This window comes from Ascidia mentula, chromosome 4 (genome assembly GCF_947561715.1).
Source record: "Ascidia mentula chromosome 4, kaAscMent1.1, whole genome shotgun sequence".
NCBI classification, from domain to species: Eukaryota; Metazoa; Chordata; class Ascidiacea; order Phlebobranchia; family Ascidiidae; genus Ascidia; species Ascidia mentula.
Window position 1 is genome coordinate 20,496,313 of NC_138569.1, and position 27,852 is coordinate 20,524,164.

Below are 27,852 nucleotides of genomic sequence, written 5' to 3' on the forward strand. Positions count from 1 at the left end.
AACCCGATGGATTGAATTCATTTTGATTTTCGACGGTACTTTCTCTCTTTCTGCGCGGAGGTGGTTATTATATCAGCATGCTCGTCCGTCAGTATTAGCTAAACGCGTGCGGTCTGTTCGTGTGTGATTGCCTGCTGCTGTTGCTCTCAGAAATCTCCAATTCGTTAATTGTAAATTTGACGAGGTGTGTCAATTGGCTGGCAAACTAGAGGCTCTATGATGTGCCGAAAGGTTCAAGTCTTACTCACACGTGTGGGCCCACGTTAAAGAGATTACAACTAGTAACAAAATTAAGATAGATTGCAACTTTTGGTTCTTCTGGGTATTGGTGTAATAAGCTATCACTTACAGCCATTAGATCTTCTCATTTTGGCCTTTGAAGGAACGTTGCAATGTGTTTTGAACTTCTTCATTTCAATGATCGAGGTTTTAATTTTATTTTGCAATTGCATTTTTAAAAGCTCGTTAAAACGTTCATGCTTTATCTGATCACCGTCAAATACCTTATTTAAAGTTCCACACAATCCCAAATCGTTTCTTTGTTTCTATAGCGAAAAAATCGACATCTTGCCAACAAAGGTTTCCGAATACTTGTCTATGACATCACAAACAGGTTCCCACGGGAGTGTGGGGCAAGTCGTAAACAAGACAGGTGTGAAAAACGTGGGGAGTTGACCCCTGAAGGTCAAATGTTTGGGATACATTTGTGTGCGGCGATCGCCCGCCCATATCAGTGCGTGGATTGCAGTTGAATCGAGAAGACGAAAACAAAATCGTGTTCAACATTCAAAAAAATCTTGTGTTGAAGTAGATTGCAGCTTTAAAGTTGATTATTTGCCTGATTTTTAGTTTTTCAGTGTTTTTTTATGTTGAGAAACCGAAATAGTTCCTCAGACAAAAGGGCCGAATACACTTGATTTAATATACCCTATACATATAGAAAAGTGGAACAACAACTTTTTCAGCGAGAATTATATTTAAAAGACAATGACATTGCAAAATATAGCACTCAGCAATCAGAACTATACACTTATTGCGTAACAAAGCTTAAAACGCGACGGCTGTGGAAGACATTCTCGAATTAATATTTGCATTCGATTTCGAGATCAACCCAATCGTTGTGACAACAAGCACGGCGCAGACACGCGCACTGTGACGTAACAATACGCCATACGTGATGTCAGTGGATTGAGGAGAGATTTTTTAATTAAAAGTTCGGCCCTTAGCGCTTGAACACCTGTGTTGTCAGACCAGCTTTGTGTCTTCGGTTATAAAGCTAGGTGGACCAAGATTTCCGGGTTGCAGGTTGTTCAGGGGGAGCCAAGGTTTATTCACGAGTTTTCGGTGGAAATCGAATCCTACAGAAATTCAGATGCCAAAATGTTTTTTGTGGATCGTATGAAACACCGACAAGGAGTCTCCGGGGGATTGTGTTATGTGCATGCCTTAATTGAAAGTCCATCAGTTTATCAACAAGAGTTGCCGGCTTGCGCCTCACTTGCTTTGGATCAAGCTTTCGTCAACCTACTACAATTATGCTTATTTCCAGCTATAGGTGCGTAACAATTGTATAAGTATGTTTGAAGCAAGTCTTATGTCGAACGGATGCAATTGAGGATTATTTCAACAGAGAGATGGATACTATGAAGATCACTTCAAGGTCAGTGAAACTGTGGTGATTTGACCAAATGAAAAAAGTCAAGCATTTTCTTCATATAAAATGCTGCAAGAGCGTTTTTGATTTATTAGGCAAGATATTAAAAAACATTGGGATATTCAAGTAGGGCACTCAGCCCGGTCGCTGTGAAACCTAACCGCAATTTCTTCGCTTAACGAACACCCGCAAAAAAATGTACGCAAAAAATATTTTAGGATGGAGAAGAGTCGTAAACCGCCGTGTAGTGACCAGTAAAACTTCAAAAGCCGTAACGACGCTCACCAATAAATCTTAATGGTTTCACAAATGTTTGCCTTAAAATTCACCGGGATTTTTACCCACATGACTCAATGGCCATTTTGAAAACAGGAAGCCGTAATTGATGTAAATTAAATATCCCTTTTCGACTACCTGTTTTGTGACTGCTTGCGTAGTCGTAACGTTCTTTGTATAAAAGGTTAACTGCCATTGATGTTACGTGTACCTCATGATTACTTTGAATGGAACAGTTGTTTATCAGTTCTTACATTTTCCTAGGGCGGCACCATTAATTTACTACATTTTAACAGTTAAGAGGAATGTGTTCAATGTATTCTAGTGGAGGTGGCTGCGTTTTGTAATTTGGCTTCAAACTCGCTGGCCATTTACGCCTGGTTACCCTGGGAAGACAGTTAAATCGTTCGTTCACCTTGAACAATATTTTTTTTGCGCAGCATCTTGCACAAGCAATAACTTGAATAATTTCCAGACACACGCCTCTAAAAGCCGATTTGGGTCAATGGATAAAACCCTCTTTACGTCGAAGATTCTAATTTTATTTGCTTCTTGGCAGAGAATTGATCAATTTGCACTCAATATAGAGGCGAAAAACTGTCACTCATATTTCATTTTAATGCTAAACTGGGCAAAGCCTAAAACTAATTTAGGATAGAAGACTGGAATTGAAACCAGCGCAAAGTATTGGCTTGAATAGGTGTTGACAAGCTTTATGCCAAACAGGTGGGCAAATATTTAGTAAGCACTCAAAGGGTCGATGCCACATAGGCCGCAGCAGCAATGCTAGTAGACTGGGCTTTAGCCAACAGCAATAGGTCCATTCGCGTGTTTTTATTGCCCGTGCCCTTAAGACTTGTTATTTTACCGGTTAACGTTGGTTTAGCTGCCTGTCCAAGACCCAAATTCTCGCCCGTTGTGACGCGTGAATGGTGTTGTATGTCGTCACAATGGTAGTGTGAGCTTTCGATGGTTGCGGTGTTGACAGTGACCCAGTGTTTGTTGATTTACGGAGGTCACTGCCTGTTGTGGCTACGATTTGACAGGTAACAATTGGACTTAGCAAAAAATTTTGGTCGATCACCAACGCCCTGAATAACATGTATTTGTCGTACTTCGGCGTTTCGTTTCCAGTAAACTACTCCCATTTTCCAACTACAGCAACGATATAAAGCTACTGTAGTTCAAAATATCGTAACTGCTGACCACAGCACAACTGACCAGCGCCCAGCTCTTGTTTGTGGCTGCAGTGTACACAGACAAGGGTTTGGGCGTTAATCCTTATCCCCTGCTGAAGAAACTGTATTGCTGGAGCTTGGTGTCGGGTTGCGTTTGACTGTTGGCGTAAAATTTGCCCCTATTTTTTTTCTCTTGAGAAATCGTTGCAATGGCTACTTGATTGTTTTCTCGGTTCATTACTCCAGCTTTTACGTTTTGTACACAGTTCAATGTGACAATTTTACATTTCTGTTTACATCAATCTGGAATGGTATTGGGTGTGATAATGAAAACGTAATTTATAGACGTTGAATTGTTTTTGAAAGTTTCTGTTTGCAACGATGGCCAAATAATGCCTGAAAAAACGTAACAGAATGGCTGGACTGATTTTACTTGATATTGTGAGACCTACAAACGAATTGAAGACAGTGAAATGCAATCCATAAATCTGTGTAGTAATACGAGTGTTTTGCTTGTTTAAAGGAAAGCTTCGTGAGCGTGCGGGCCTATATAAACAAACTATATTACCCACCGGTTTTGCTGGTCTAATCCTCCCCTTGCTTCGATGAGAGACGCTCTCGCGCCGCCGTGGCAAACAAACAAAAAATAGCTCTCTCAGGTACCCGCGGCCCAGTTAGTTTTTCAGCCGCGTCGAACGCGTTTGGCACAATGAGCTGAAGAGGAATTCGGAGAACGAGGGAGAAAGAGAAGAGCGCTTGGTGAATGATCGTTTGTGACGTAAACCATCACGACAAGAGAAAGAGAACGGCGAAGTTGTTGCAGGTGTGTGAGCGAGAGAAAGCTTGATTCTAAGACGGTAGTCCTCGTGTGCGGGTGTGATGCGAGTTAGGACAGTTAGCACACTGTAGGAGGCGCTAAAACAGCTGAAACCCACTTTACTTTTAACTTGACGATGGTTTTTTTGGATATGCTAGAATGCTAGCGGTTCTCAACCAGTCAGGAACCCAGCAGACTTTTATACATTCAGCAAATATTGGCTAACTTTGTTAGCATACCCTAAGCAGTTAAATCTTTAGAAAGCGTTGTTTCAGTAACATGGCCCTTACAGTCATTGTTAACGACAGCAAGTGCGCTTAGTTTATGCAAATGCATTCGACAAATGGAATTTGATTGGTGTTTGTGATGTGATAGATCGGTGTCGCTAGTAGTGGCATTTAACGAATATTAAAGTTACAAAAATCTTGTTGAAACTTAACGGTGAAACCTAAAGACAAAATTACTTAAAACAGCCCAAAGGTTTGTTTGCGAATGGAAATCGTTTTTATTGTCTTGCTGAAACCATCGTTGAGACAAGGTTTTAAAACCTTTTAGTTTGTTAGTATTATAACCGGTTTTTGTAATGAGCGAAGTAGTCAGCCAGTTTTCTCTACTTGAGTTTGACAGTTTGATTATCATCAATCAAGTTTTAAGGTCACCGCAGATCGAAACTGATCGGCGGGAAAGTGTGAGTTGGTTTCCGGCAGAACTTATCGAAGAACCCGATCTCTTTCTCCACAGTGAAATGTGCTGTGTCGCAAACTTTAAGGAAGAAGATAATAAATTTCTTAATAGTTGTGAAAGAGAGGTCGTTTAATATTTAATGAAATTTTGCCTCAGCAGCGCATAGTGGCGACGATGTGATCAAAATATGCTGCAATATAGCGACAAATTTGGATTACTTCTGTCACCTTCTTCTCGGGTGCAATAATCGCCAAAAGATCAGAAGAACTTGTGTTCGGACTTACCGGCTGTTGGCGGATTCTGAGTAATCCGGTCATTTTCCGCGTGAGAAGAGATCGCCGTGCGGTCATCCTGTTCAATATAATTCAAACAAAGTGGAATGCGTCGACCCAAGACCCGCACTCACCCTCTTTACGGTAAAATCCTCGACCTAAGCATCAGAAATAGCTGGATTACCGTTTATTAAAGTCCTTGTGGCCAGAAATCATTGGAAAGCGTTGAATTCGTTGCTGTTACGGGTTTACAACATTATTGGATTTGTTTGTGTAAACGCTTATTTCTTGCACGCGTGTTTGAGCGAACGAATGGCTTGTTTAAACCCTGGCTAAGTTTTTGTAAGTTTTAATATGTTCAAAGCCTGATGTAGAAGTGATAAAAACGTGGACAATGCTCATGTTTCAAAAAGACGGCAGTGGTGGGCTCATCGATTTACGAGATGTTTTTAAGAAACATGATTCTTTCACCACGGTAAAAAACCGTATCGCGTGCCGACATTTCAGCAACGGCCCACTTCGTTACAATGTATTCTCCAACTTAAGCGAAGCAAAACAAAACCGAACAAGGTAGTGGGTTGCGTGCCCAAATGCCTGTCCTGTTGTCCGACCCTGGAACCACGTCATCGGTAAAGTATTGCCAAAGTTTTGGGGCAAACTTTTGTGCCAGTGATTTTGGGTTTTGTGGCGGCGCAAATTTTTGGCCATGATTTCTTTGGCGAAATTCGTTGGTTGTTAATAGCATAAGTAGAGTAAATATGTGTTGTATGTCGGTTAACTGTGGCCTATTGCTTTGCATCGCGATTCGTCTGTTTTGTTTTCAAGCACTTTTTAAAAGAATTCAAAAGTTAATCCTCGTTTAGAGTTTGAATTCCTGGTCAACATTCCGTACACAAGGGTCTACAAAGTGTGGCAGACATTTGTTTTTTGCCAAATGTTGAACTGCAGTGGCCACTTAAAAGTGAGAACATGACGCACGCGAAAGCGCACTCACATTTCTAACAGCTCCTCTTGTTAAAAGCCGCGGAGTGGGTCGAGATTTGGGCGGCAAAATGTGATTGATCCATTAGGCCAGTAACATTGGTTGGAGCACTGATATGAGTGGCCACAGGCGCAGATTCTTGAAAACATTCCAGATATTCCTGTTCTATGTTTCATAGTATTGGCATGAACAGATAAAATAGCTTCTGTTTTTTAGTTTTGCGAACGACCAAATCCTCTCTTTAGTTTAAGTGAGAATCGTAACTTTATATTTATTTCCTTTAATGTTAACAACAGCATTTGACGGAACTCAACAACTTGTTTTCCAAGATTTTTCCTGTGTTTTTTAATTGTTACAAATTGGCAAAACGGCTCGGAAGTGACGTCAAACTTCTCCCAAACATATTCAAATTATCGCCATGTACTGGCAATCGTATTGCGCTATTTGAAGCGCGCTGGTTAATTATCGTTCCGCCATTTTTAATTCATCGAACTGGGCTGGCCGTTGGGCAAGTCGCGTGTTAAGCGCCATAACAAACGCTGGCTGTCCAACTTTGATTGACAAGCTCAATAAATGGAGAAATACCGGACGCGCATAGTTGTGGGTAAAGGATGGTGATGAAAAGTCGTTGTCTTCTTGTGCACTTGTTAAAGATTTGTGCAAACATTTAGGTTGTCTGTGGGTCAGAGTCTCATTTTTTATTGTTTTAATACCGAAAGTTTGTCGGGGTCAATTTTGGATTTCACTACAACTCCTTTTGATCAACCTTGTGTGTAAGTTTAAAAGTTTATTCGTGAAAGCAAATAGTCGCATTGGCGATTTTTTTTGAAGAACAGAGTGACCACAACATAAATGTGCGGATAATGTGATTTGATTATCGTAACTGGTCATATTTGTTTCGTGTAGATGGGGTTTCATTTGTTTTACTTAAAACACTTTAAACCATGTTTACCTTTCCCCCAACTCGTTGTAAGCTAAGTGACGAATCCCTTTGCTGTATTCAGTCCGCACGTGCGTTTAAAAAGGAGAAGTACGCTTTTCTAAGTGGTCCCCTAGATGTTTGGGCCGGGTGCGTTGGGGTTCGCAATAAAAGCAAAGGAAAGGCGAACAATCGCCTCTTTGAGTCGGGTGGGGATAATACATCTGGCTTTAGTTACCTCTGCGTCTTCGATCTCACTACATCTCACCGCTTAACGCTAACACTTGCCCGCCGACAAATAGTCCGAATTACTGCGCGAAACTCCCATCAAACGCTGACTGATGCCTGTGATTGAAAGCTTTTTCGCAGTAGAGCTGAGTCTTCGCCCTGAGACATGCTCCAGAATTTGGGAATACAAATTTTTGAGTAGCAGTTCAATACGGTAAAAAAAGCTTATTCATTGCAAGCAAAATAACCGGATCATAATACAATTATAGATGAAAGTACTAAAAAGGCCCACATGGCAAACTTGGCCATGCAGCCGCCATTGTTGTCTGCGGTTGGTTTGTGTGTTTACTGCAGGAAATGTTCTGTAAATTTAGCGATGCTCGCGGTTTACTTTTGTTCGTTTGCTCGAATCAACACAGACACACCGAGCATTTCCTTCCAATTAGTAAGTCGCTCTTTTGTCGCACTTAGAAAAACGCAACAGGGTGTTAAAACACTGTTTGTCTCGAGGTTGAAACGTATGTACTCGCGTTGTGTGCCGGCCAGACCTTGATCCGCTTGCTAGTCTTGTGTGAAAGCCTGCGCTTTTGACAGCAACGCGGACAGTTGTTTGTGATTCCCTGTCATGGCGCTTTGAGTGTGAGGCATTTGCGCCCCATTTACAGCCTCCTGGCAGTAACACGAGAAGTTTGCCAGCGGATAAGAGTTGTGCTTCTGCATCATGGTGGCGGTCACCTCGCTGCGGAAGCCTTGACCTCTCGTAATGCTACAAAGCACCGCGTTGTAAACCGTGTCTACCATAAAAATGCTACATGAGACACCTGCTGTTGAGACATGGACACCGGATACACGAAGAGCCTCGCACGGCTAAAGGTTGACTTGGCAGGGGTCGCTACCTCCTGTTAAACCTCCACGGGTATCCGATTTCCTCGGAATCCACGCTCATCTCGTCTTTCCTCTCCCGTTGTCCGCTTCGATCGAAATTAACCTCGTTTCTCCGCCACTAACGAGAGCTTGTTCGTCACCTTCATTGTGTCAAGTCGCCTCTGTAAACACTCGGGCACAATGCAACGCTAGATGAAGCTCATCTCGCTCTGCGTCCTCCCCCTCTCAGTTGTCAATTTGAAAGTTATTCTTGTTCGCACCCCTTATGATTGTTGGAAGTTCTACATTATGGCAATTAAAGTTAATATCGAGATGACTTTTGATTTTGGGTTGCCGCCGTTTGTTTTGTTCGTGTTTGCTTCCTGTTGTGACGTCACAATGACTGGAGTGTGCGATTTCCTTGTAAATCCTTCTAGAACGGTTGATTTACAATTTATTACGAGAACAACTCGGTTTAATATTGCACCGCGCGCCACTACATCCTTCCCCAGCTAACATTTAATTTAATCGCGCTTATGAACTTTGTTCACAAACCAGACGCAGAAAAAAGGGCCAAATCTCATAGGATTCCAACCACAACAAATTACGTCACTTGTTGCGGGTGGAATCCAACAAAAACTCGTTACACTGTTTCACAATTTGGACAGTTTCGTGCAATAACGCCCGGTCGTGTTATGAGGCCGGCTTCGACCTTCACCATATTACCCATGGGTATTAATGAACACATTTAACTGCCGAGAGGTCGCACATGTATGGAGTGTTCGTCGTCGTTGTCGTTTAGGTCCCACACGTTTAACCCAAGCGCACATGCAATATGCAGGCCTGCAGCTGGCGAACTTGGCATTCGGTTCATGACGCCGGGCCCCGTGCTGACTGACCGCATTTCCCCAAGTCGCCTGTCATCGCCACAGCTTGCGCTCTAATACCGCGACCATGTTCGATCTGAAGCAAATTTGCTCGGCAGCGCAATGCCGGTTCCCTGGTGACATTGACGTGTTGCTCATAACGCGAACTGCCTTTGTGGTTTCCGAAGGATCATCCAAGCCTCGTGTCTTAGTCGGCTTGTTGAAGCCTCCAGCGCATCAAAGCAGTCGCTTCTAGGACACATAATTCGATTTCGAGACCTAATCGTTTTTGGCGCGGCTTGACTCAAGTTACTTACATCAATCGTGTTTGTTGTTTATTTCTCGTTGAAACCACAAAGTTGCAACGGTGTAAAAAACGATTTTAGCAATTTTGTTTTAATGAGCGAAGTATGATGAAACTTTGGTTTAATTGTGGTATTTTTAGTGGCATTGTTTCCTGAATAGTTTGACTAAATTATTTTCTAGATTTGATCTTGGAATTATGGAGTTCGTTATCCTAAATTATCACTGATGTTAACTCAAAAAAAATAGCAGTTAACAAAAATTCATGTAACAAAGCGACACTCTGCAAACCCTCCAGCATCCACTCATGATAGTTGCCAGAAATTACCATAAAGCCACCAACCGTGCGTTAGTGTTAGATGTTTTTCAAAGCCCTCTCTTATAGCGGAGCCGATACTTGATTGGCTGAATATCGTTCTTGGCGTCGAAAAGGTGATCTCAAAATCATGGGTTGGGTGAAAATTTAATGCTTCGCGCTGTTCAATAACGCACAGTGACATTAAGTAAAGCGAAAGATAATGTCGCGAACACCTGGACGGAGGACATTGATCCGCCGGCCCTTGTAGCAAGGTTGTAATCAGACTCTGCTATCTGCTGCCCGCGTTTCCTCCATACAAATAACCTATGTACGTTGAGTCTTTCACTCAATCGGTCCGACCTACATAAGTACAATGAATGGCATCCCCTTGAATACTCAGAAGGGTGTTTGAAAGACCAAAAATAGGAGTGTGCAGTTGTTATTGGATATAAAATGATAGTGAAAATGTTGCAACGCAATACGACTACATACCAACCCAATATCATATTTTTCGGTGTTTTTGTCATGTGGGGTAATTAAGTGCAAAGTAGGGGGAAATGTGACCCCCAGTTGTGGAGTTCAGTAAAATGTTTTCATGACCCTCGCATTCACCTCCCGTCCCTGCTCCTCGGAGTGCGAGGTCACAAAGATTACCTCGCCGACCCATATTGCGGATCATATTTTCGTATTAACGCGCCAGATGACACCACGGGCAGCTGCGTCAACAGCAAACCGCTTCATCTTGCCGCTGAGACGTGTTTGTGGGACGCGCGAAATTACCTTTAATGCTAAGCCGCGGCTTCGCTGAGCCTATACTGTGTCGAATAGTGGGCCAAGGTCTTGCGGTATGGTGGGACGTCCTTCATCCATCAACTGGCGTTTGCAGTAAATAAACAAACATCGTCAACCGGGCGCGCGCACGCAACAGGTGTGCTCGTCATTCATATTTGTTGTCCTGCGGCTTGCTAGGTGTGAAGCTGGTCGTACCCGCGGGCAAAACGCTTCAAGCTATTCACTCGCGCACTGTGTCCACGACGTGTGTTCTAATAATACGTGACAAAAGGGTTCTGCCGACCGCGATTGTAGTCTTGCAGAAAATACTGGTGCGTTCGGTGCGGATTGATTAAAAGCTGGGATTGTTTTTGAAAACTGCCCCCAACAACAGGGAAGCATTCTAAGCCATTTGTATCCCAAGTACAAAAGTACAAAAAAATGTGTTTTTTCTTTTAGGTTTGATTTTTGATGTTAGTCGTGCTCAGGTTTACATGTGTTCATGTTACTTTTATCGAAGAAATCTCCTCTCGATTAACACAACACACGAAAAACAGGATTTCACCATTCCAAGAAACGATTATCCTTCTTATAAAAATGCTCTCAGTGCGAGTCGCAATAACAGGATGTTCACTTTCCTTTACCACCAGTCGTACATCGGAGGTATAATAGCCATCTTCCAAACCTGATCATTACTGGACCTTCTCCAGGTGCGCTGGTCCGTTCACACTGGTATTATGTGCCTTTGTTGATAGCAGCCGACACCTGCTAGTAGTAGAAGTAACAGGGCAACCCATTTTTACGCGTCCAAATGACCGGTTGGGTTTCGCTTGGATCTTCCCGTTCCAGTCTGTGGTAGGAATGTGATGGATTGAAATGGGTGGTAAGTGGCAATCGAAAACGCTTTGAGTTGCCGCTTCAAAATATATAATCTTGTCCTTCGATGCGGTTTGTTTCTTCAAGTGCAGGTGTGCAAAAATAATTGTGGTTTATTTTAGAAGTTTTTTTTCCCCATTGAATAAAATTATGAGCTGGATTTGTCCATCTTGAAGCGGTTCCAAGGCTAAAAGGCGTTGTTGAATGTTATAAAGTGTTGTTATTTGCCAAAGCACAATATCGTTTTTTTATCATTGAAATAATCATTGGGTGCAATTTAAGTTTTAACTGTCCTCACGGTGCATTACGTACTGTTAGTGTGCTGTCGAAAAAAACCCTCCGCAAGAGCTTCAAAGCGACATTTCCTTCGCGAAGATCGCGTGACAGAATTGTTCCGGTTGTGTCTTAACAACGCCAGACCCCTTTATGGTTGTTGCGTACCCCGAGCCAAGGGGGTCAAAGGCCCCCAGAACTCATTGGAGGAATCGGTATCTGGGTACAAACCCGAGGTTTGGGGTCGAGGTGCGGCAAAACATGTAAGGATTGCCTTTTAAAGTCGTTGTTATTCCTCTGCGTCTCGCTAAACTGAACTGGATAATTCGGGTTGCTTTTGGTGGTTGAAAACTGTTGAAGCAAAAATCTCAAATTTTGTTACGAAGCAAGCTTGGTATTCAAGAGCTTTCATTTTGACTGTGTAACTAGGTGGATTCACGCAAGTGAGATAGCGATCCACTGATTGTGGTTCTCATTGCCCGCGGGTTTGGACGCCATTCAGCTTGCAAGGGTCGCCTGTATTTCAGGAACTTTCTCAAATACTTGATGTGGTTTTGTTCCAGCAATTCGACAATTGCAAACTAAACACCTTGCATTGAAGAAAAGCAATGTGAAAAAGTGTCAGTTGTTTTTTTGCCTAAAGACACGTTGATGTTCATTGGTTTTTTGAAGGCCTCTGTGTTTTCGGTCTCCCTATGATTACGCTTAATATAGTGCGGCGTTGGCGAAGTTCGTCCGTAATCATCGCAGAAACGTGTACAATTGGTTGAAGGATTTGATTGCCTTTAATTAGTTGAACTCATTTGGGCAGAGGTTCGTCTCATGAACCTACCAACCTGAACATACTGATTACTTTTTATAAAAAACATTCATTTTATGCGTTCACCTTTTATTGCAACGTATTTGCTCAGATACATCTTCCATCTGTCGCTGTACCACAGTCAATGTATTATGTAACATTATACGTAGACCGCATATACAGCAAACCACTAACAGGCGACAGGTCGGGCGAATTCCATCTTAAACACAAAACTCGCGGATCATTGTTCGCAAAATAACAAACTTCTCATTGCAAAAAGACGCCCGGGGCAGTGGGAGGCATACAGGGTCATGTTGAAGTCAAGGTCAGTGTGGGATTGTCTTCGTCACCACAGCTTTGGCGGGTGCTTAAATAAATCCAGTCTCAGAAACGCAAATATATCTCTTCCTTCGCAACAACTATGCCTGACAGTGGTTGCTGGATCCAAATCGGTTTCAACCACAACACTCGCGGGCGGCCGAGGTTACAAGTTCAGTGTTATTACTGAGTTGTGCATAAGGTTAGGCGTCGATTTATCTTCAATTGGTCGGCTGTTGTCAGTTTGTTCGTGGAAACAGTCGTCACTGGTTCGATTTGGCCTTTTGTTTGTTGTCAATGTATTGCGACCACACATAGCGACATTTTAAGACACTCGTTCTGACTAATGTTGCTTCTTGTTTTGCTTTGTGATGTTTTTGTTCGAAAATGTGTGTAGATATTACGATTTTAATATTCCATTATAAAACTATGGTATTCGTTCCACAATGGGGCAGTGTGCCATGCAGAACTTTTCACCAAACAAACTCTGCGCACAACCTCTTTACATTGTTCTAATTTTACCTTGTTCTTCGATTTGCAGAACGAACCCACCCAACCCCGCTTTCACGCTGAGTGACGTAAGCGCCGGAGCAACGTGTCACAATCCCCCCTTGTGTCGTCACAATCCGTGGCAAGAAAAGTCTAAATGGACGGGGATGATGTTGGCTGGGTGCTCCTCGGTTGGGTCGACGCATTTCAATATTTCTGCGAGGGCGCTGTTCCTTATTTTTCTGATGTTTATTCTCGTTCAAACAGGTGAGTTGTTCATCTCTTTCATGTGGTTCACCGTCCGCCTGTTAATTGTGTTATGAGTGTGAGGGTTCGGGTTACATAATGACGCGGCCCCGTGCCGTTTGTCGCGCAGCGGAAAACCGTGGCTTAAAATTTGTTTACCGCCCGTCTGAAAAGATTGCCTAGATCTGCCAGCTCTGTGTTAAAGCACTGGGGATGATTTATGTGTTTGACGCGTTTTTTTTATCCACCAGCTGTGTTGTTTGTCACTTATCACCCCCTAGAGCTTTCAAGTAATCTATTAACATCCCCTGTGGGTATTTCTTATAGGATGTTTAACATTTCAACCGATTTAAAGAAAATTCATGTAATTTGTCATAACGTTCCATTTCGAGTTATGTTAAGTTCAGTACCACATTTGTCTTTGAAAAACTTTGGGCTAGTTACGTTTTGCAAACACTGGTTAAACTCAAAGTATCAAGTTTTTTTCACACTTGACTGCCTCCTAATTAATCTTGTAAGGTGTTGACCCAGGGTCCCATTCGCAATGAAAAGTTACGCTTCGCTTGATTGCAAGAATTTTTGAAGTTCTGCTAGCGTTAAGGTCTGACTAAGCAAGTGCAATGGCGCTAGCGCTGTTTCTAATGAATACAATTTGGGATGAGATTGGACGTATTTCTGTAATGCAATAGACCCAATAAAATGAACGGCATTGTTAGTTTTTTCTTGGCCACAGTATTTCCACCTTGGTTTGTATCCAGCGGGTTACACCTTTGGTACCCAATGGTTAATGGTGGGGGTGGCTGTATAGTCAACACAAAGTTAGGTCGAAACAGTGACCTTGCTTTGACGAATCCCGTTGGTATGAAACGTAGCGAATGGGATTAATTTTGGGATTAAACTTCCAAAAATAAGACACAAGACGGTTGATTTTTTTTTGATACCGAGACCCAACCCGTCACCACCTTAACCCGGTTTCACGCATCCTGCCGAAAGTCAACAAACATAAACTAATACCGTTAACTTTTCCAAAAAACCATCACCTAAACGCACAACAGCAGCCTAGACGGCGACGAAACGCTACATTGCCACACTATATCACTGCCACGCGACAGGTTTTCCGGTTATTCGTCCGAGTTTTCCGCAATGACCTGCCCTGTATGTTACCACACCTTCCTGGTCGTGATAGATCGAACGTCGTGTCTAAGGGTGGCCGTTGTCTTCCTACATTGTAGTGATGGATGAATGTTGGAGTGATTCACCACCCGTTCTTTGTTAAGTTTTATTCATAAAGTTACTGTCATAATACAATTATTGCACAGCATGATTCACCACGAGTCCGGACATACGTAAATAGGACTTCCGTGGAAAAAAACGCAACCTCTTCTTAACGCAAATCAATCCTTTAAAAATCAACTGCTATGGTTCCACAGCCTTCATACGCATCTGAACAAAACATCATTTCAGGACGCACGTCAAAGGCCAAATGAAACCGCGTATTAAGCACACTAAATTACGGTCGGCAAACCACCGCATTATGCCCAATTAGGATCGGCACAGATTGTGTTTCTGGTGGATATATTGCAAGATTCTAGCGTGTTGCAAAATCCAGTGGACCATTTGATCTCATGGCCGTAGTATTGTACACGGGAATCTTGTTTTTCCCTAACATTTTACCGGGCTGTCTGGGGGCGACCGTGTCATTGACGTCACCACACTCCAATTTATGTCATTTCCTTAATGCCCACTTGTCGGTCGGTCGTCATGGAAACCGACCTCGGTAATTTTAGGCATGGGTGAAGATTCACACGCACGAATACGACGGGTTGTGGTTCTTTGCTTATCCTACACTTTATTGTGTTCAATTCTTAGTGTCCCGAAGTGCTGCAAAACTTTTTGTAGCAAAAAGGTTGCGTTTTCAACGCGCCAATGTTACAAATATGTTTAAAAAAAGACATTCCAACAGAAACGCTTTTATCTGTGCAATTGTGAGTTGCGAATGTAAAACTCTTGGTATAAATTTTCAAAAACACACGAACTTCTTTGTTAAGTTACTTGTCTCAATATTGCCAATTTTTATTTATAGCAGAAAAGTTCAGTCAACCAGTTGAGCTTAAACAAAATTGCCATTATGGCATTCAATCTTAACTAAAGCACATAAACTGTCAAAATACGATTGGTTCCGACCAAGCGTTTAAAACCGGCCACAGAATCAAGTCATTGTTCCCCTTTTCTTTGTGAGTTTCGTTTGCTTAAAGCTGTAGATTTGTCCATCGATAAAAACTGGCACAATGAAGCTTGATGTGCTGATAAATAGAGCCGACTAGAGCAGCAAATATCATGCAATAATGCACTTCTTTGGTAAGAGAGCTAACGGATTAAGGCGCAGAAAACGTGTTTGATGTCGGTGGCAGGAAGTCGGTTTGTAAATATTACTTCTGCCGCACAAAACAGAAAGGCTACAGCCCTGTCTGCAAGTTTTGTTGACTTTCGCCAGACGATGTTCGGTGCTCCTAGGGGTCTTTTGATGTGGGTTGTACAACGTCATAAGAGTTAATCCGCGGATTACTCAGACTTTAGACGACGAACCCAGTGTTCACGTCTCACCTGTTTACCAGTGTTATAGTTTATGCAGCAGATGTTTTAGATTCCGATCGGTATTATTGGGTTAATGTAGGATATTGTCGCACTTTGGTCGTCGCAACAACAACTTTTGTGATGGTTTTTATCCATAGTGTACTTATATACCGTCGTGTATCCGACAGGGTTGCATTATGATAAATCGTTATAATTCTGAAACCTCGCTTTAGAAATGCCAACGATGTCCCTTAAGCCCGAAAGTGCCACGAATGCCTAGTTCGAGGTTTAAACGATAAATCGCGTGGTCACGATCCATCAGAAAGCGAATCCGGACGCAATCCGTCTCATTTAATCCCGAAAAGCTATGTGGTGCCTCTAATAAGTCGGCGTACCTTCAAACGCCGTGGAAGGTTGAACCAACAGCCACACGTGACCAAAGGCGTTCGCTCGTCATTTCAGAGGTCACAACGCGGCCCGTATTTGTTCAAAGATAGCTGTCACTTGCCCAACCTTCTCGCCGCCAGCCTGAATTCGTGCTCTTCCTGTAGCGTGAAGCACGTTTCCCTGTTGACTCCCCACTCTTACCGCTGTTTGCCGCAGATGCGACCGCTTCAACCCTCCCGGCGTGTCCCTTCCGAGCCCGATAACTTTATCACAAATAGTTGTTTGTTCTCGGTCTTCCGCAAGCTCTTTTATAACCCAACCGACGCTGTTTGTGACTATGCCGCCGACCCAGTGATCTGTTGTATCACCCATACGTTGATATTCTGACAATTTGGTTACATAGCCAGATTGCGATTGCAATCTTTGACGTAAATCCTGTATTCAAGCTGCGTATTCTGGGTGGATTTCATATAATCTCACAGATATGTTTCATATTTCTTGATCTCAGTACTGTAATGTACCAACCACCCATAATAACGTCCTGTTTTTCTCCATCATTAAACCATGTATTTTCCCCTTGTAGCGACATCGTGCGGACAAAAATGCAATTACCACGTTTGTGTGAAGAAGTACAATCGGTTTCATGACCGCCTCAACTTCCCCCCTGACGAAACACCCAAGACTCCCGGTCCCACCTTCATTAAACACTGCCGCTCTCTGAAGAGGTACCGGCGGTGCTTGCAGGCAACTGGGACGCGATGCTTTGGGTGTTTGCCCTTCCACGGCACGCTGCAAATTAGCAAGACCAAATTCAGACGCGACTGCTACAACATCCGCAAAGCAAGACGTCGCGTTTCAACTGTTCTCAGTACAACGCCTGCGTATAACAACACAACCACCCCAAGTACGAAGCTCCCGAAAACTGTAGAAACGATGCGACCCACTGACAATGAGGGCAGCGCGTGTACATACAGTCGGAGGTCCAACTTCAAACAATGCGGAATGTTCGGCGATCCGCATTTGCGCACTTTCGACGACGGCTTCTTCACCTGCAAAGTCAACGGAACGTGGCCACTCATCAATAACAATTACATGGTTGTCATGGCGACCAACGTACCGGTCAAGCATGGCTCGTCGGCAACAGCAACTGTAAAGGTGAGATCTGCCATCACTTTTAACATATTTTCAAGTTTTATTTTGTTTGTCTGTCAATTTTGGTCGTTGGCTGTGTTTGGTTCCAAAGTAGTGAGAATGTGATTTTTGTTTAATTGCATGAAGAATTTTTCTGTGACAGTAGCCATGGGATTTGTGCTTGGGAAGTTTAATTTCTGAATCAATTTATATATTTGTTGCACTGAAGACATGCACACTTATTACACCTGTTGGAATGCGAGAATGTAAATTATTTTCTAGTCTTGTTATAAATTACGGTCTTTCGGTCGACCACGCGTCCCCCATAACCCACAATGATAAGCGTGGTAATCAAGTCTTACTACCAAGCCAACATTGGCTGGCGCCTAGTGTCGCCGCAAAGATACGAGCCTTCTCAATGCGCTGTTTACCTTGGCTTGTGCGGGACTTAAAAATACAACCAACATTTCCTCATACTCGGTAGCAACTTCACTTCACAACTATTCAACATGTTTGCTGGCACTCGATAATATTAGCTTTATGGTGACGAGGTAACATGGTGGTTTTGGCAAGGTTGGCTTTTTGCAAAACGTTGTGCAGTTGAGTTTGGTCTATTTTTAGTTCAAAGCCGGGCGCTTTAGGCTTTCCCATTTAACATACGCAGTGTTTGTGAATCCAAGGCGAATGTACGTAAAAATGCAAAACATTTTTTATTATTCGCTAAACATCCTGTTGGAATTCTTTTGCACAAAATGGATCATTTCCTTCTTAATTAGAAATCAAGCTTTTCACTTGGTTAATAACAAAAATATTTGTTTAAAAAGTTTGAAACAATAACAGCGGGTTTCCTTCTACGCATTTCAAAGACATATTTTTACTCAGTTTAGGAAAATATTTGTCGTCAAGAAATAGAACAATGCAGGATGGCAGTTAAACATTAACCACTCCACGGCACTACCCTGGACCAAGCGGCGATATTGAAAACCTAGTCGAACCTTTTATTTGCCCAAAGATCTCATCACTGTGGTGGTTACGACTCATAAACGAGTGTGTACCGAGCAATTACAATCATTCCATCTCAGGAAGTGGGGTGTGGTATTCCGCCGTTCTCTTCAGAAAGTGCGGCCGGATTCAACTGATAGGCACAGCGTACGAAAATCGCTATCTCCTATCTGTCTGTAAACACATTTCCGTGCACTTTAACCACACATGATTTGCGCGACTCTACAAAAGATACGACCGCTTGTAAGGAAATAATGCACTAGTTGTGCATAAGTATTGGTAAGGATCAAGCATCTAAAAAGTTTAGTATGTTTTTGGTCAACTTAAGGACCGAAATATTCCAATGAATGTGAACTTGCTTTCAAACTTTCCCAACTCAATGCGAAGTTGATTTACGAACTTGTAGGCCAGCGGAACGAGTTTTTGTGCTGCAACGCGTGATGAAAAATATTTTCTGTTTCAAGTTTTTCTGCAATTTCTGTTTGAAAGTTCAAATGACATTTTTAAAACACGTTCGTCGCTTTGCAGCGCTCAACAACCAGACATGGTCAACCTACGTTGTTGATTAACCTTTTCCGCTCCAGACTGCCCGGCAAATACTTGTGTATTGTTTAGAGGTCGTCTCGTTAACAACATAATTATTACCCCAGCGGCAAGGTCGATATTTACCGTGGTTTACCTTCTACAAACACGAAGTCAGGCTCTTGGGGTTCAGCCAAATATTGACCAACGTACAGCGGCCTGGCGACAGTGGCTTCACGCGAAAGTAGCGCCGTGTTGTCCATGCAATAAACGCTGTGTTGGTAGCTAATTAAACGGCTATTAAGAGCCCTTCGGTTAGCTAATACCTTCTGATGGGCGAGCTAATCACGACGTGTTGGGGGCTTGTAGCTGTTTTACCCACATGGGTCATTATTAATACGAAGGTCTCTGGGCGTCCATCTTCGTTGGCAATAAAGGTTTTTACTCGGCGCTTTGAAAATATTCGGCAAACCTTGTAATTGTATCTGGACTTTTTCGTCGGCAACCAGCCTTGATCAAACTTCAATTGTAATTTCGCAGAAGAACACAATAAGTTAAAACCGCATGACAGGATGCGTCCGTTGCAATAACCTGAATGCTTTGTGCCTTGTGTTACAAGGTTTTTGCGATAGTTCGAGGAGCGTTATAATTACCACTTGGATCAGCTCGGAATGTCTCAAAGTTGCGGCTCGTCTTGCGTACGTTGGTGATTAATTTTGGCGGGTAGCAATTTTCCTACTTCATCTGTGTTGAAAGCCAGGATGTGGCCTCGCGGAAGTGCATTGAACTCCATAGGAGCCTGAATCGGCCGTGTTAGCTCCTTAACATCAACGTGTTTTTGTTTAAAATCAGGTTTACCTGTCACGTCTTGGTTTTTACCGCGTACCAAGCTAAAGCTACTCTTATTAAGCCGATAATATAACAGTGTAAAGCAACACTTGAACGCATTCTTTAAAAGCGCAACACCTTTAGGCGAGCAGACACCAAAGTGCTTCACATTTAGGCTTGTCTGATGTTAGAGCCGCAACTGCATTTGTTTCTTGCAGGCTTATCGTATAGCAGGTACCATGCGACGAGACACAATGCCATCCAGGTTGGGGTTTTAGACCCAGTTTGCGACGCGCTGTGTTTGCTAACCCGCCTTCCGTCGGGGTTCGGGTCGGTTTCACCCGTTCTTAAGCTTCTGAACCCTTGCCATCAGACACTACTGCTGTCAGTCACGTGTCAGTGGAAGACGTCGCATCGCTGTCGCGTTTCTGCGGTGTCGTTTTACAACACCGGGGCCGCCTGGAAATTAAGTCGCTTAATTTAGGGCCCGACGAGTCGTCATTAAGACCCATGGACATCCGGGTGCTTGTGAAATCACCCATGCGTGTCCACCAACTGGTGACTTTTTCATGCACATGAGTTAGAAACTCCCAAGCACTTGCGAAGTTACATGATGATGAAGGACGCCCTGTGACCTTCTGTCGGATGAGACATTCCGGGCCATGACAAACGACCGTGTTTTTAGCAAGGTCAAACACTCAGGCACCTTTATCTTGTTTCAGTTTACTTTCGAGGTGTGTGGGAGCTAATGGCGACTAAAAACCCAATTGTTTTTGGCTTCGGTTTCAAAACATTGACTTGTTTGGTTAAAAGTTTGTTTGAAACTTGAAAATCTTGCAGCCAAGTTGGACATAATTCTACTTCGGCGTTTTTTCGAATTTCCCACTTTGGTTTTACTTGGGAGAATGTAGTTTTTACATGCTCATCACTTTCTGCCGCACAAATGTGGTTTTGTAACGTTGTAAAGGAAATTATGAGCGAATATATGGAGAAGTTTATTGTATACGTGTTTCTGTAAGATTCGCTAGACAGGTGACACACTGCATAGTCACACAATAGGATCACTATCCGATCTAATTAACTCCGCACCTGTTCGCACCACACTTGTAACCGCGTCTTGTGGACGGAATTGATGTTTATCACAATAACCCTGGAGCAAATTAGAGCTATGCGCAGATGTTCGAGGCCTCTATTGTGTATGACGGAACCGAACAACTTTGAACCGTGGCCCAGACGCTCACGCCCCGGCCGAGAAAGAATGTTGTATAGAGTATCGGGTTGACAAAGGTGCTTGTATAGTATAGCAGCAGAAAAGCGGGAAATCAATTGAAGGTATGCCGTCAATGGGTTGGATGAGACGTGATGTATTTCTACACACGAGTTTTGTGTAATTAAACCCCTTGCTGGTGCAAAGTGAAAACAATGCAGTCTGCTGGGCAATATATCTCAAAAGTAAAAGGCCTGTGGTTTGCAGTTTTGAAAACTAGTATTGAAGCCACAAGTTTTAAACGTAAACTTCCAAGTGAATCGCCAGCTTGTTTGTGTTAGTTCATATCCCTTCACTGTATTGTTGGGAATGTAGTTGCGCAAGGGCGTTAATTAACCCCCGTCTCCTCTCTCTCTCTCTCACTCTCTGTACACTGTTTTTACCGCTGCCACCTCTTAGCAACAACACATGGTGTGAAGTTAGCGCCCCGGCATCCACTTCACACACTCAAAAGCCGCACGGGAGCGCTCAGAAGCCCTCCAGCGAGTCACGTGACCGTGTTGACGGGCTGTGTTGCGATAACAGGGACCGCACTCGATTGGGGCTCAAGCCAACGAGGGGATATTTTATCATCATTGTCGCTACCGACGAGAGCGACAACTGCGATCAATCACCGATGAGGGGCTTGCTTGATTGTTGGGTGATTCCGGAGCGGAGAGTGCAGCATGCTAAAGCACGCCCTCCACTTTTTGGAGGCGGTTATGTTTGAACAAGCGGCTGTGCAGCTGTTGGTTAAACTGCTTCAACTTCGTTTAACCCTCTTTAATGGTGTTAAATCGACTTGAAATGCCAGCGCAACGTGGATGACGTTTTCCCATCGATAGTCGTTTAAAGTTTTTCACATATTTTACTCCATGTCCACGCACGTTAGTTGTATGTTCACAACGTTTAACTGACAGGACAAAGTTATTGCTTTTATTCAGACCGTGTTTTTTGAACGCTGTAGAACAACAAAACTTATACTTAAAACAACAGTAAACGCTATTGGGGGTTAAAAGATTAGACAAGAACTTCCTATAATTGTCGTGGGCAAGATCTGCATTATTTTGCTGCAAAATTTCCCCGTTAAACTTCACAACATTCCTGAATTGCCAGCGCCAGTGGAAGCTGGAACTCCTACAGCTAACCGCCGAGGATGTGCTGTCTTATGTGACGATCAGTTGTTGAGTGACGCCCAGCGCAGCCAACGTGCTGGTTTCCTCACTTTTAAGGGCTCATAAAAGGGCCGAGGCGCAAATCGCGGATAAAGATCGCGCCCAGCAAAATGTAAGCAACGTCACGCTCTGACGCGCAGCGAAGAGCTTGCGCTTTGCGACTTCCAGGCTTCGCGCTTCGAGTACAAAAGATTTGTGGGTTAACCGGCGCGATAAAGGCTTGATATTGCTGTGACCCCGGTTACGGGTGCTGAGTGCACTGTTGTTTTCTTAATGTGCCCGGCCTATTGGCATTAAATTTAGTTTGAAAGGATGCTGATCGGGTCGAATCGCCGACATTTCCACGTGAATATCTTGCCACAAATATTTGTTTACTGCGATTGTGTTCATTTAGATATGAATTTGTTGGGGTTATGTAGTGCGGAAAGAATGGAAACGGAGGTGCGTCGGGCTTGTCGTTGGTTCTATTTCTGACTCGACCTCATTTCACTAATCCTCTGCAACAGAAGCTGTGGTACCCCGCCGCACCACGCCGAACTTCTGAGAGTCGTTTGCACGCGACTTGTCGCATCGTTTCCTTGTTGAATTTTCCCATCCGTCCAACCGTAAAATCAGTTTAATGTGTCGCTGAAAAGCCGGCGGTCGCACTGATCAACTCAACGCGCTTCCGAATCACAACGACAACACTGACTGGCGTGGAATTTGGGGGGTTGCGTTCAGTTGCATTTAAATATGCCTGGCAGAAAATGCGAATGCTGTTTTGTATGCGTGTGCTTGACGTGGAGAATTTGTGTGCGTTTTTTTTTTTACTCGTATGAGATTACGGTACATGCCGATTTGAATAACCTTGCATTTATAAAATAAAGTCAACTTGAAGGTTAAAAGCAAGTCTCGGCGAAGTTATTTAAACGTCATCTGTTTTCCTTCCAGATAACCGTCATCATCAAGGACGCCGGGAAGTGTGCTGGAAGGAGGACTTACTCCGCCACCAGTAAATCTCTTCCACGAGCTTTCACGGACGGATCAACGAACACGGGAAGCGTCAACATCCGAGAGATGAGGGAGGGGAAACACGTTGAGATCCACGCGAGGTTCATCGCAACCACCGTGGTCATACGGAAGATGGGAAGGTTCCTCACTTTCGCGATCCAAATGCCGGAGGAGTTTGTCCACGGGATCGGCTCCGAACCTCGGACACAGTTGTGCGTGGTTGGATGCAGCTCTTCCGAGAAGATCTCTGCATCCCAGAGTCTTGACACCATGAAGATCAACGTTAAGGAGGAAGATGTTGGGTCGACCCCCGCTCCTCCTCAGGGAGAAAACGAACTAGAAAACGGATTCGAATTTATGTATCCTCCAGAAAGAATCACTCCTGGAACCAATAGAAAGTTTACGGAGCTTGAGGCGAGGAAAAAGTGCAAAGAAATCATCCTGGCTGTGACGGGAGCCGCACATCCTCCTCTGCTCGACCGCGTGAGGACTTCGGGACATCCACCCAAGGTTGGGAACTCCATGTCATCCTTGTCATTCTCTTCCCTCATCCCGGACTCCACGAGCGGGGATAAAGTCCCGATAAAGTCCTCCGATGGAGGTAACCCCATGAAGAGGAGAAGACGAGGAGAGAAGAAACGTCGTGGGAAAAATCGCCGCCAAATCCGATCCTCATCAAAAGACTCGGCTCCTTGTCTGAGCAAAAACAATCCCTCAAACTTTTACTTCGACTCTTGCGTGTTTGATCTCGTCACTACTGGTGACGTCAACTTCACTTTAGCCGCAAGGGCGGCGCTAGAGGACGTGCGGAGGATGCACAGGATGAAGGATAACGCCCCTGGAGCCTCTCTGGAGGTCGTTAAACTCTGGGAGCCGATCGAACCAAGCGAGACCAGGGAGTGCCCAACAGCGAACCCCCCAACATCCACAAGTGTGGATGGAACGGGTGCCGCGAGGCGGGTTGCCACGACAACGTGGGCACTCGCGCTGTGCGTGGTCGTAAGTTTCGTCATCAACTATACTTCGTGTTTGTTGACGTCATCGCACACTGTGTCGCCGCGTGCTGGGCGGGAAAGCCCCGGTTTTAGAAGGGTCGCGGCCACGTGACGTAATCCCCCTGTTCATTCCGAGCGCTGTTCTGTCGTTTTGGCGCCGACGTTGCGCTTCAGGAAACCCCCCCACATAACGTCGATCTGCTTCTACACATGCGACTACCTAAAAATTTTGGGCTTTCCCCAACCCACCAAACATCCTGGTAAACCCCCTGCAACCCCCACCTTTGCTGCTGATCCTAATTTTTTTTTTTTGCTGCTGTTTGTTCCTTGCATCTCCGGTTCGCGTCCGATTCAGAGAGATTACTTGTTACGTCACCATACCGCTTTGTGACGTCACCCGGTATCCCCCCTGTCGTTTCATTTTAATCCTTGTGCCCTGACAAACAACCACGAAAACCACGAAGAAGGTTTCTTGCAGCTGCCTATTTTGGTTAGCAAGGTTCGGCGCCAACGTGGCGATGACTCAATGAAGATGTTTCGTTTATTTAACTTCGAACAAGGTGATCTCAGTAAGTGAGGCGACCACATCAGTGCGTGCGCCTGCTATCATGTTAACAAACCCCGCCGATAACATTTTCACGGTAACTGAAGTGAACACGAAAAATTTATCCCAGTATTTCCTCGAGTTTTGTTTCCTCATCTTTTTCATCCAGATTTATGAAATATTAAAAATGTGGTTGGGCATTGACGTAACTTGGGTCTGCCTGAAGTATCTCACGTCATAATGACGTCTTTGGCGATTTTTCTTTTTCCATTATTACCTCAAACAATTATGCAAAGCGAAAGGATAAGAAGAATAAGAGCCTGACTATCAGGGAAATTTGATTGGTATTTTCTGGATTTTGTCCCTAAAAAAACATTCCTTTGGCCATATTGCATGAATTGCGTTTCGACTTATTTGTTTTTCGTTTTGTTGATTATTTTTTCAAATCTTTGTTTATTTTAAATATTTCTTCGTTTTTTATCCTCGTTCGGTTGTTTTTTGTTTTGTGATTTTTTATTCGTTATTTTTTCAACTCCATTTAAATACAATGAGACGTTCCAATGTAGCGTTTGTTCAATTTGACAAGGTCGCCCAAAATCAGTTGCAACAGTTTTCAAATCGAAAACTCCAGACTACTCTCAAAACTTAAAATAAAGTGTTTTTACAAAACAATTGTCCGACACACAAACACAAAGCAAAGCTGTTAATTTGATCCACAAACGTGTCGCGTTTTAAAAACCAACAAGAACTTTGTTGTGAAAGTTACTCATCCAAAATTACGGGCGACATCAAATCTTACATCTCGTCGCTAAGATTCAAGACAGATTAAGTCACTCCCTGGTGGTTTATCTCTGTTTCAGATGTATTTAAGAGACTCCCCCCAACGCCCATCTACCCCCTTGCAACAATAAACACATTGCGATGTCTGGTGACTTGTAACTTGTTCTTTGTTACCTCACTGACTTAATTGAAGTGGTTTAAACTTTATGGGGTTATGACCCGTACCGTAAGCTGCAGTGCAACGAGACTAACCGTATCACGCGATTTGAGATGCCTTCAAGTCCTACAGCATCATCAAACCGTTACGCCGAAAACTACAATTTAGTGGAAAAACTCTGCCTTGTCATAACAGTGTTTCCGAAAGGAAAGTTTTCAAACTCTTTGTCACGCAATCGACAATAGTTTAAAATTGGTAGCCTTCAACATAGTTTTATTACTAAATAAATAGATTGTTATCTCTTGCAAATTAAAGCCGCACGCCATGGGTAGGGCAACTGTAGTGATGGTATGCTAAAGACGGTGAAAATTTAGTGCTTGGTTAATAGGAAAGTATTTTGCGGCCAAGAAAATTCCTTTCTTCCCACAAAGCTGTGTTTGTCCGAGCAAAGGCCGTAAACCTTGTTTTCACGACGAAAGTTCCACAAAAAAATTATCGGAATTCCTCTCTTTCCTCCTGCGTAAGAGAGCGTCGACGGCAGTTGGTAAACGTTCATTTCAGAGCAGGAGTTTGTGGAACTCTTGATACCGTGGCCGATAAACGTGGAGGCCTACGAGCCGAGGTACTGGCGACCAAAGGTCTGGGCAAACCCGATTATCATCGATTGTGAGCGAACAAACAAGTTCGGGAGACGCTCGCGCGCCGTCTCCTGCCTCGTAAAGTTGCTTTGCTCAACCGTTATACGACCTTGGGTCCTGCGTGCTTTAAGCAGGAAAACAGACGGCAGGCGACTTTGTGGGGATTGTTGTGTGACGAAATGGTTATAGGATTATTCGCTTTTGCTTGCACCGAATTAGGAAACTAAAAATTTGTTCTCTTGTAATTGCGGAATGAAGTGAATTCAGTGAAGCATGTGCAATATGATGTTAAAGTGCAAGCAACGTTGCTACACAAGAATTTAACGAAATGTCAATTTGCATTTAACCTTTAACAGCGTGCTCACGTGATGGCCTTTCATTTTTTTGAATTACTGAAGCAAGGGAACCTTCAATGGAATGAAAGGCATCCACTGTTTTGCGAAGATCCGCATGACGCCAAAATTTCTGCGTCCCGACAATGAAAATATACCGCGGCGGCCGCACCAGCTTTCTTAGGGATCATGCTTAACTTGAGATTTGTATTACCACAGAAATGTTGATTGGGATTCGAACACGGCGTACGGTTTGGTGAAGCAATTCCGACCGTACACTTGGAAAATGTCGGCGATCCGCTGATAAAATGATTGGACGAAATTATGGAGCAATTATTTAATTGAACATTTGTGCTTGGTGGTGGTTTGCAAGTGGAAATGAATCACGATCTAGAATTTATTGGATTTATTAGTTTTACTGACAAACTGTTGTTGTTGTAGTTGCTTTGTCGACGAATCGTGCATGACAAGGTGCAGTTAACCGTTGTCACATTTGGATCCACGGCCACAGCCTGGCGTCGGAAGTTTTGAGAAACTGACCGGTATGCGAAGAAGAAAGGGGGCTTTTGTGTTGGTCGCAGCGCCGCCAGCCGTGAAATTGCGCTGCTGCATGGACTCGTTTAATAATGCACATTAACGTTCCGCTACACTTTAAGTGCCTTCTCGTGTCTCAGGCTGTCACGAACCTCGCCACTGAATAACGAATCTCAACCGATTTCCATCCAAACCAACGAATGCATTGAAAAAAATCTCCGCCGGTGCGTGACCGACGCGCATGGCTGAATGCACGTGATACAGTGACCGAGGTCGCAGATAATCCTGGTTAGGAAGCTTCGATCAGATTGCTCATAATGCTTTTGGCGCCCGGGAGGCGTGCAAGGTCTTGATAATGGGGTGGCGTCGCGGCAGATTGTTTGTCGCGATCGGCGAAGAGATTGCGAACGTCGTGAACTTCACGGCAGGTGAAATAAGGCGGGCATCTTAACACGTGAGAAGTCCAAGCCGAAGCAAAGTTCCTATGACTTCATGTTTACCAGCAACGTTGGACAATAAAAAAAGCTTTACCTCCAAGTGGAAAGATACGTTTGCTTGCATGGTAAGAAATCCTCTGTTGTCTTTCGAGTCTGTCACAGAAAGGGGATCTTAACCCCAAATAACCATACAAATGTATGTAAGATTTTTGCTTAAACGGCTCGGGAGGAATAATCAGCCGCCACTACATTTTAGATCACAGCGCCAAATTCAATTTCACAAAATAGTAGCAGGTTTTCACCCATATATATTGATCGCCCGATTTTGCCAACCCAGGTGTCAAACTGGTAAAGAAGACTGATACAGCAGCGACATCTTGCGGCCAAAGTTTTTGTGTTTTATATTTTGTCGCCGATTTTTGTCTATTGTATGACATAGGGTTCGATACCAGGACACAGTAATTCCT

The 27,852-nt window shown here is 43.7% G+C and overlaps 1 protein-coding gene across 3 annotated transcripts; it reads left to right on the top strand.

Annotated features, from left to right (window-relative positions):
* Positions 1-1,547: 1,547 nt before the first annotated feature.
* LOC145897380 (repulsive guidance molecule B-like) lies at positions 1,548-24,419 on the top strand. 3 transcript variants are annotated; one of them, XM_082985644.1, is made up of 5 exons: positions 1,548-1,660; positions 12,920-13,114; positions 14,319-14,341; positions 16,658-17,229; positions 22,909-24,419. In XM_082985644.1, the coding sequence occupies exons 1-5, from the start codon at positions 1,635-1,637 to the stop codon at positions 24,073-24,075; spliced, it is 1,983 nt and encodes a 660-aa protein (XP_082841770.1). In that variant the 5' UTR covers positions 1,548-1,634; the 3' UTR covers positions 24,076-24,419. The 3 variants fall into 3 exon arrangements, with proteins under 3 accessions (XP_082841770.1, XP_082841769.1, XP_082841771.1); XM_082985643.1 differs by lacking the exon at positions 14,319-14,341 and having other exon boundaries at positions 12,920-13,134; XM_082985645.1 differs by lacking the exons at positions 1,548-1,660; positions 14,319-14,341 and adding an exon at positions 4,770-5,025 and having other exon boundaries at positions 12,920-13,134.
* Positions 24,420-27,852: the final 3,433 nt, after the last annotated feature.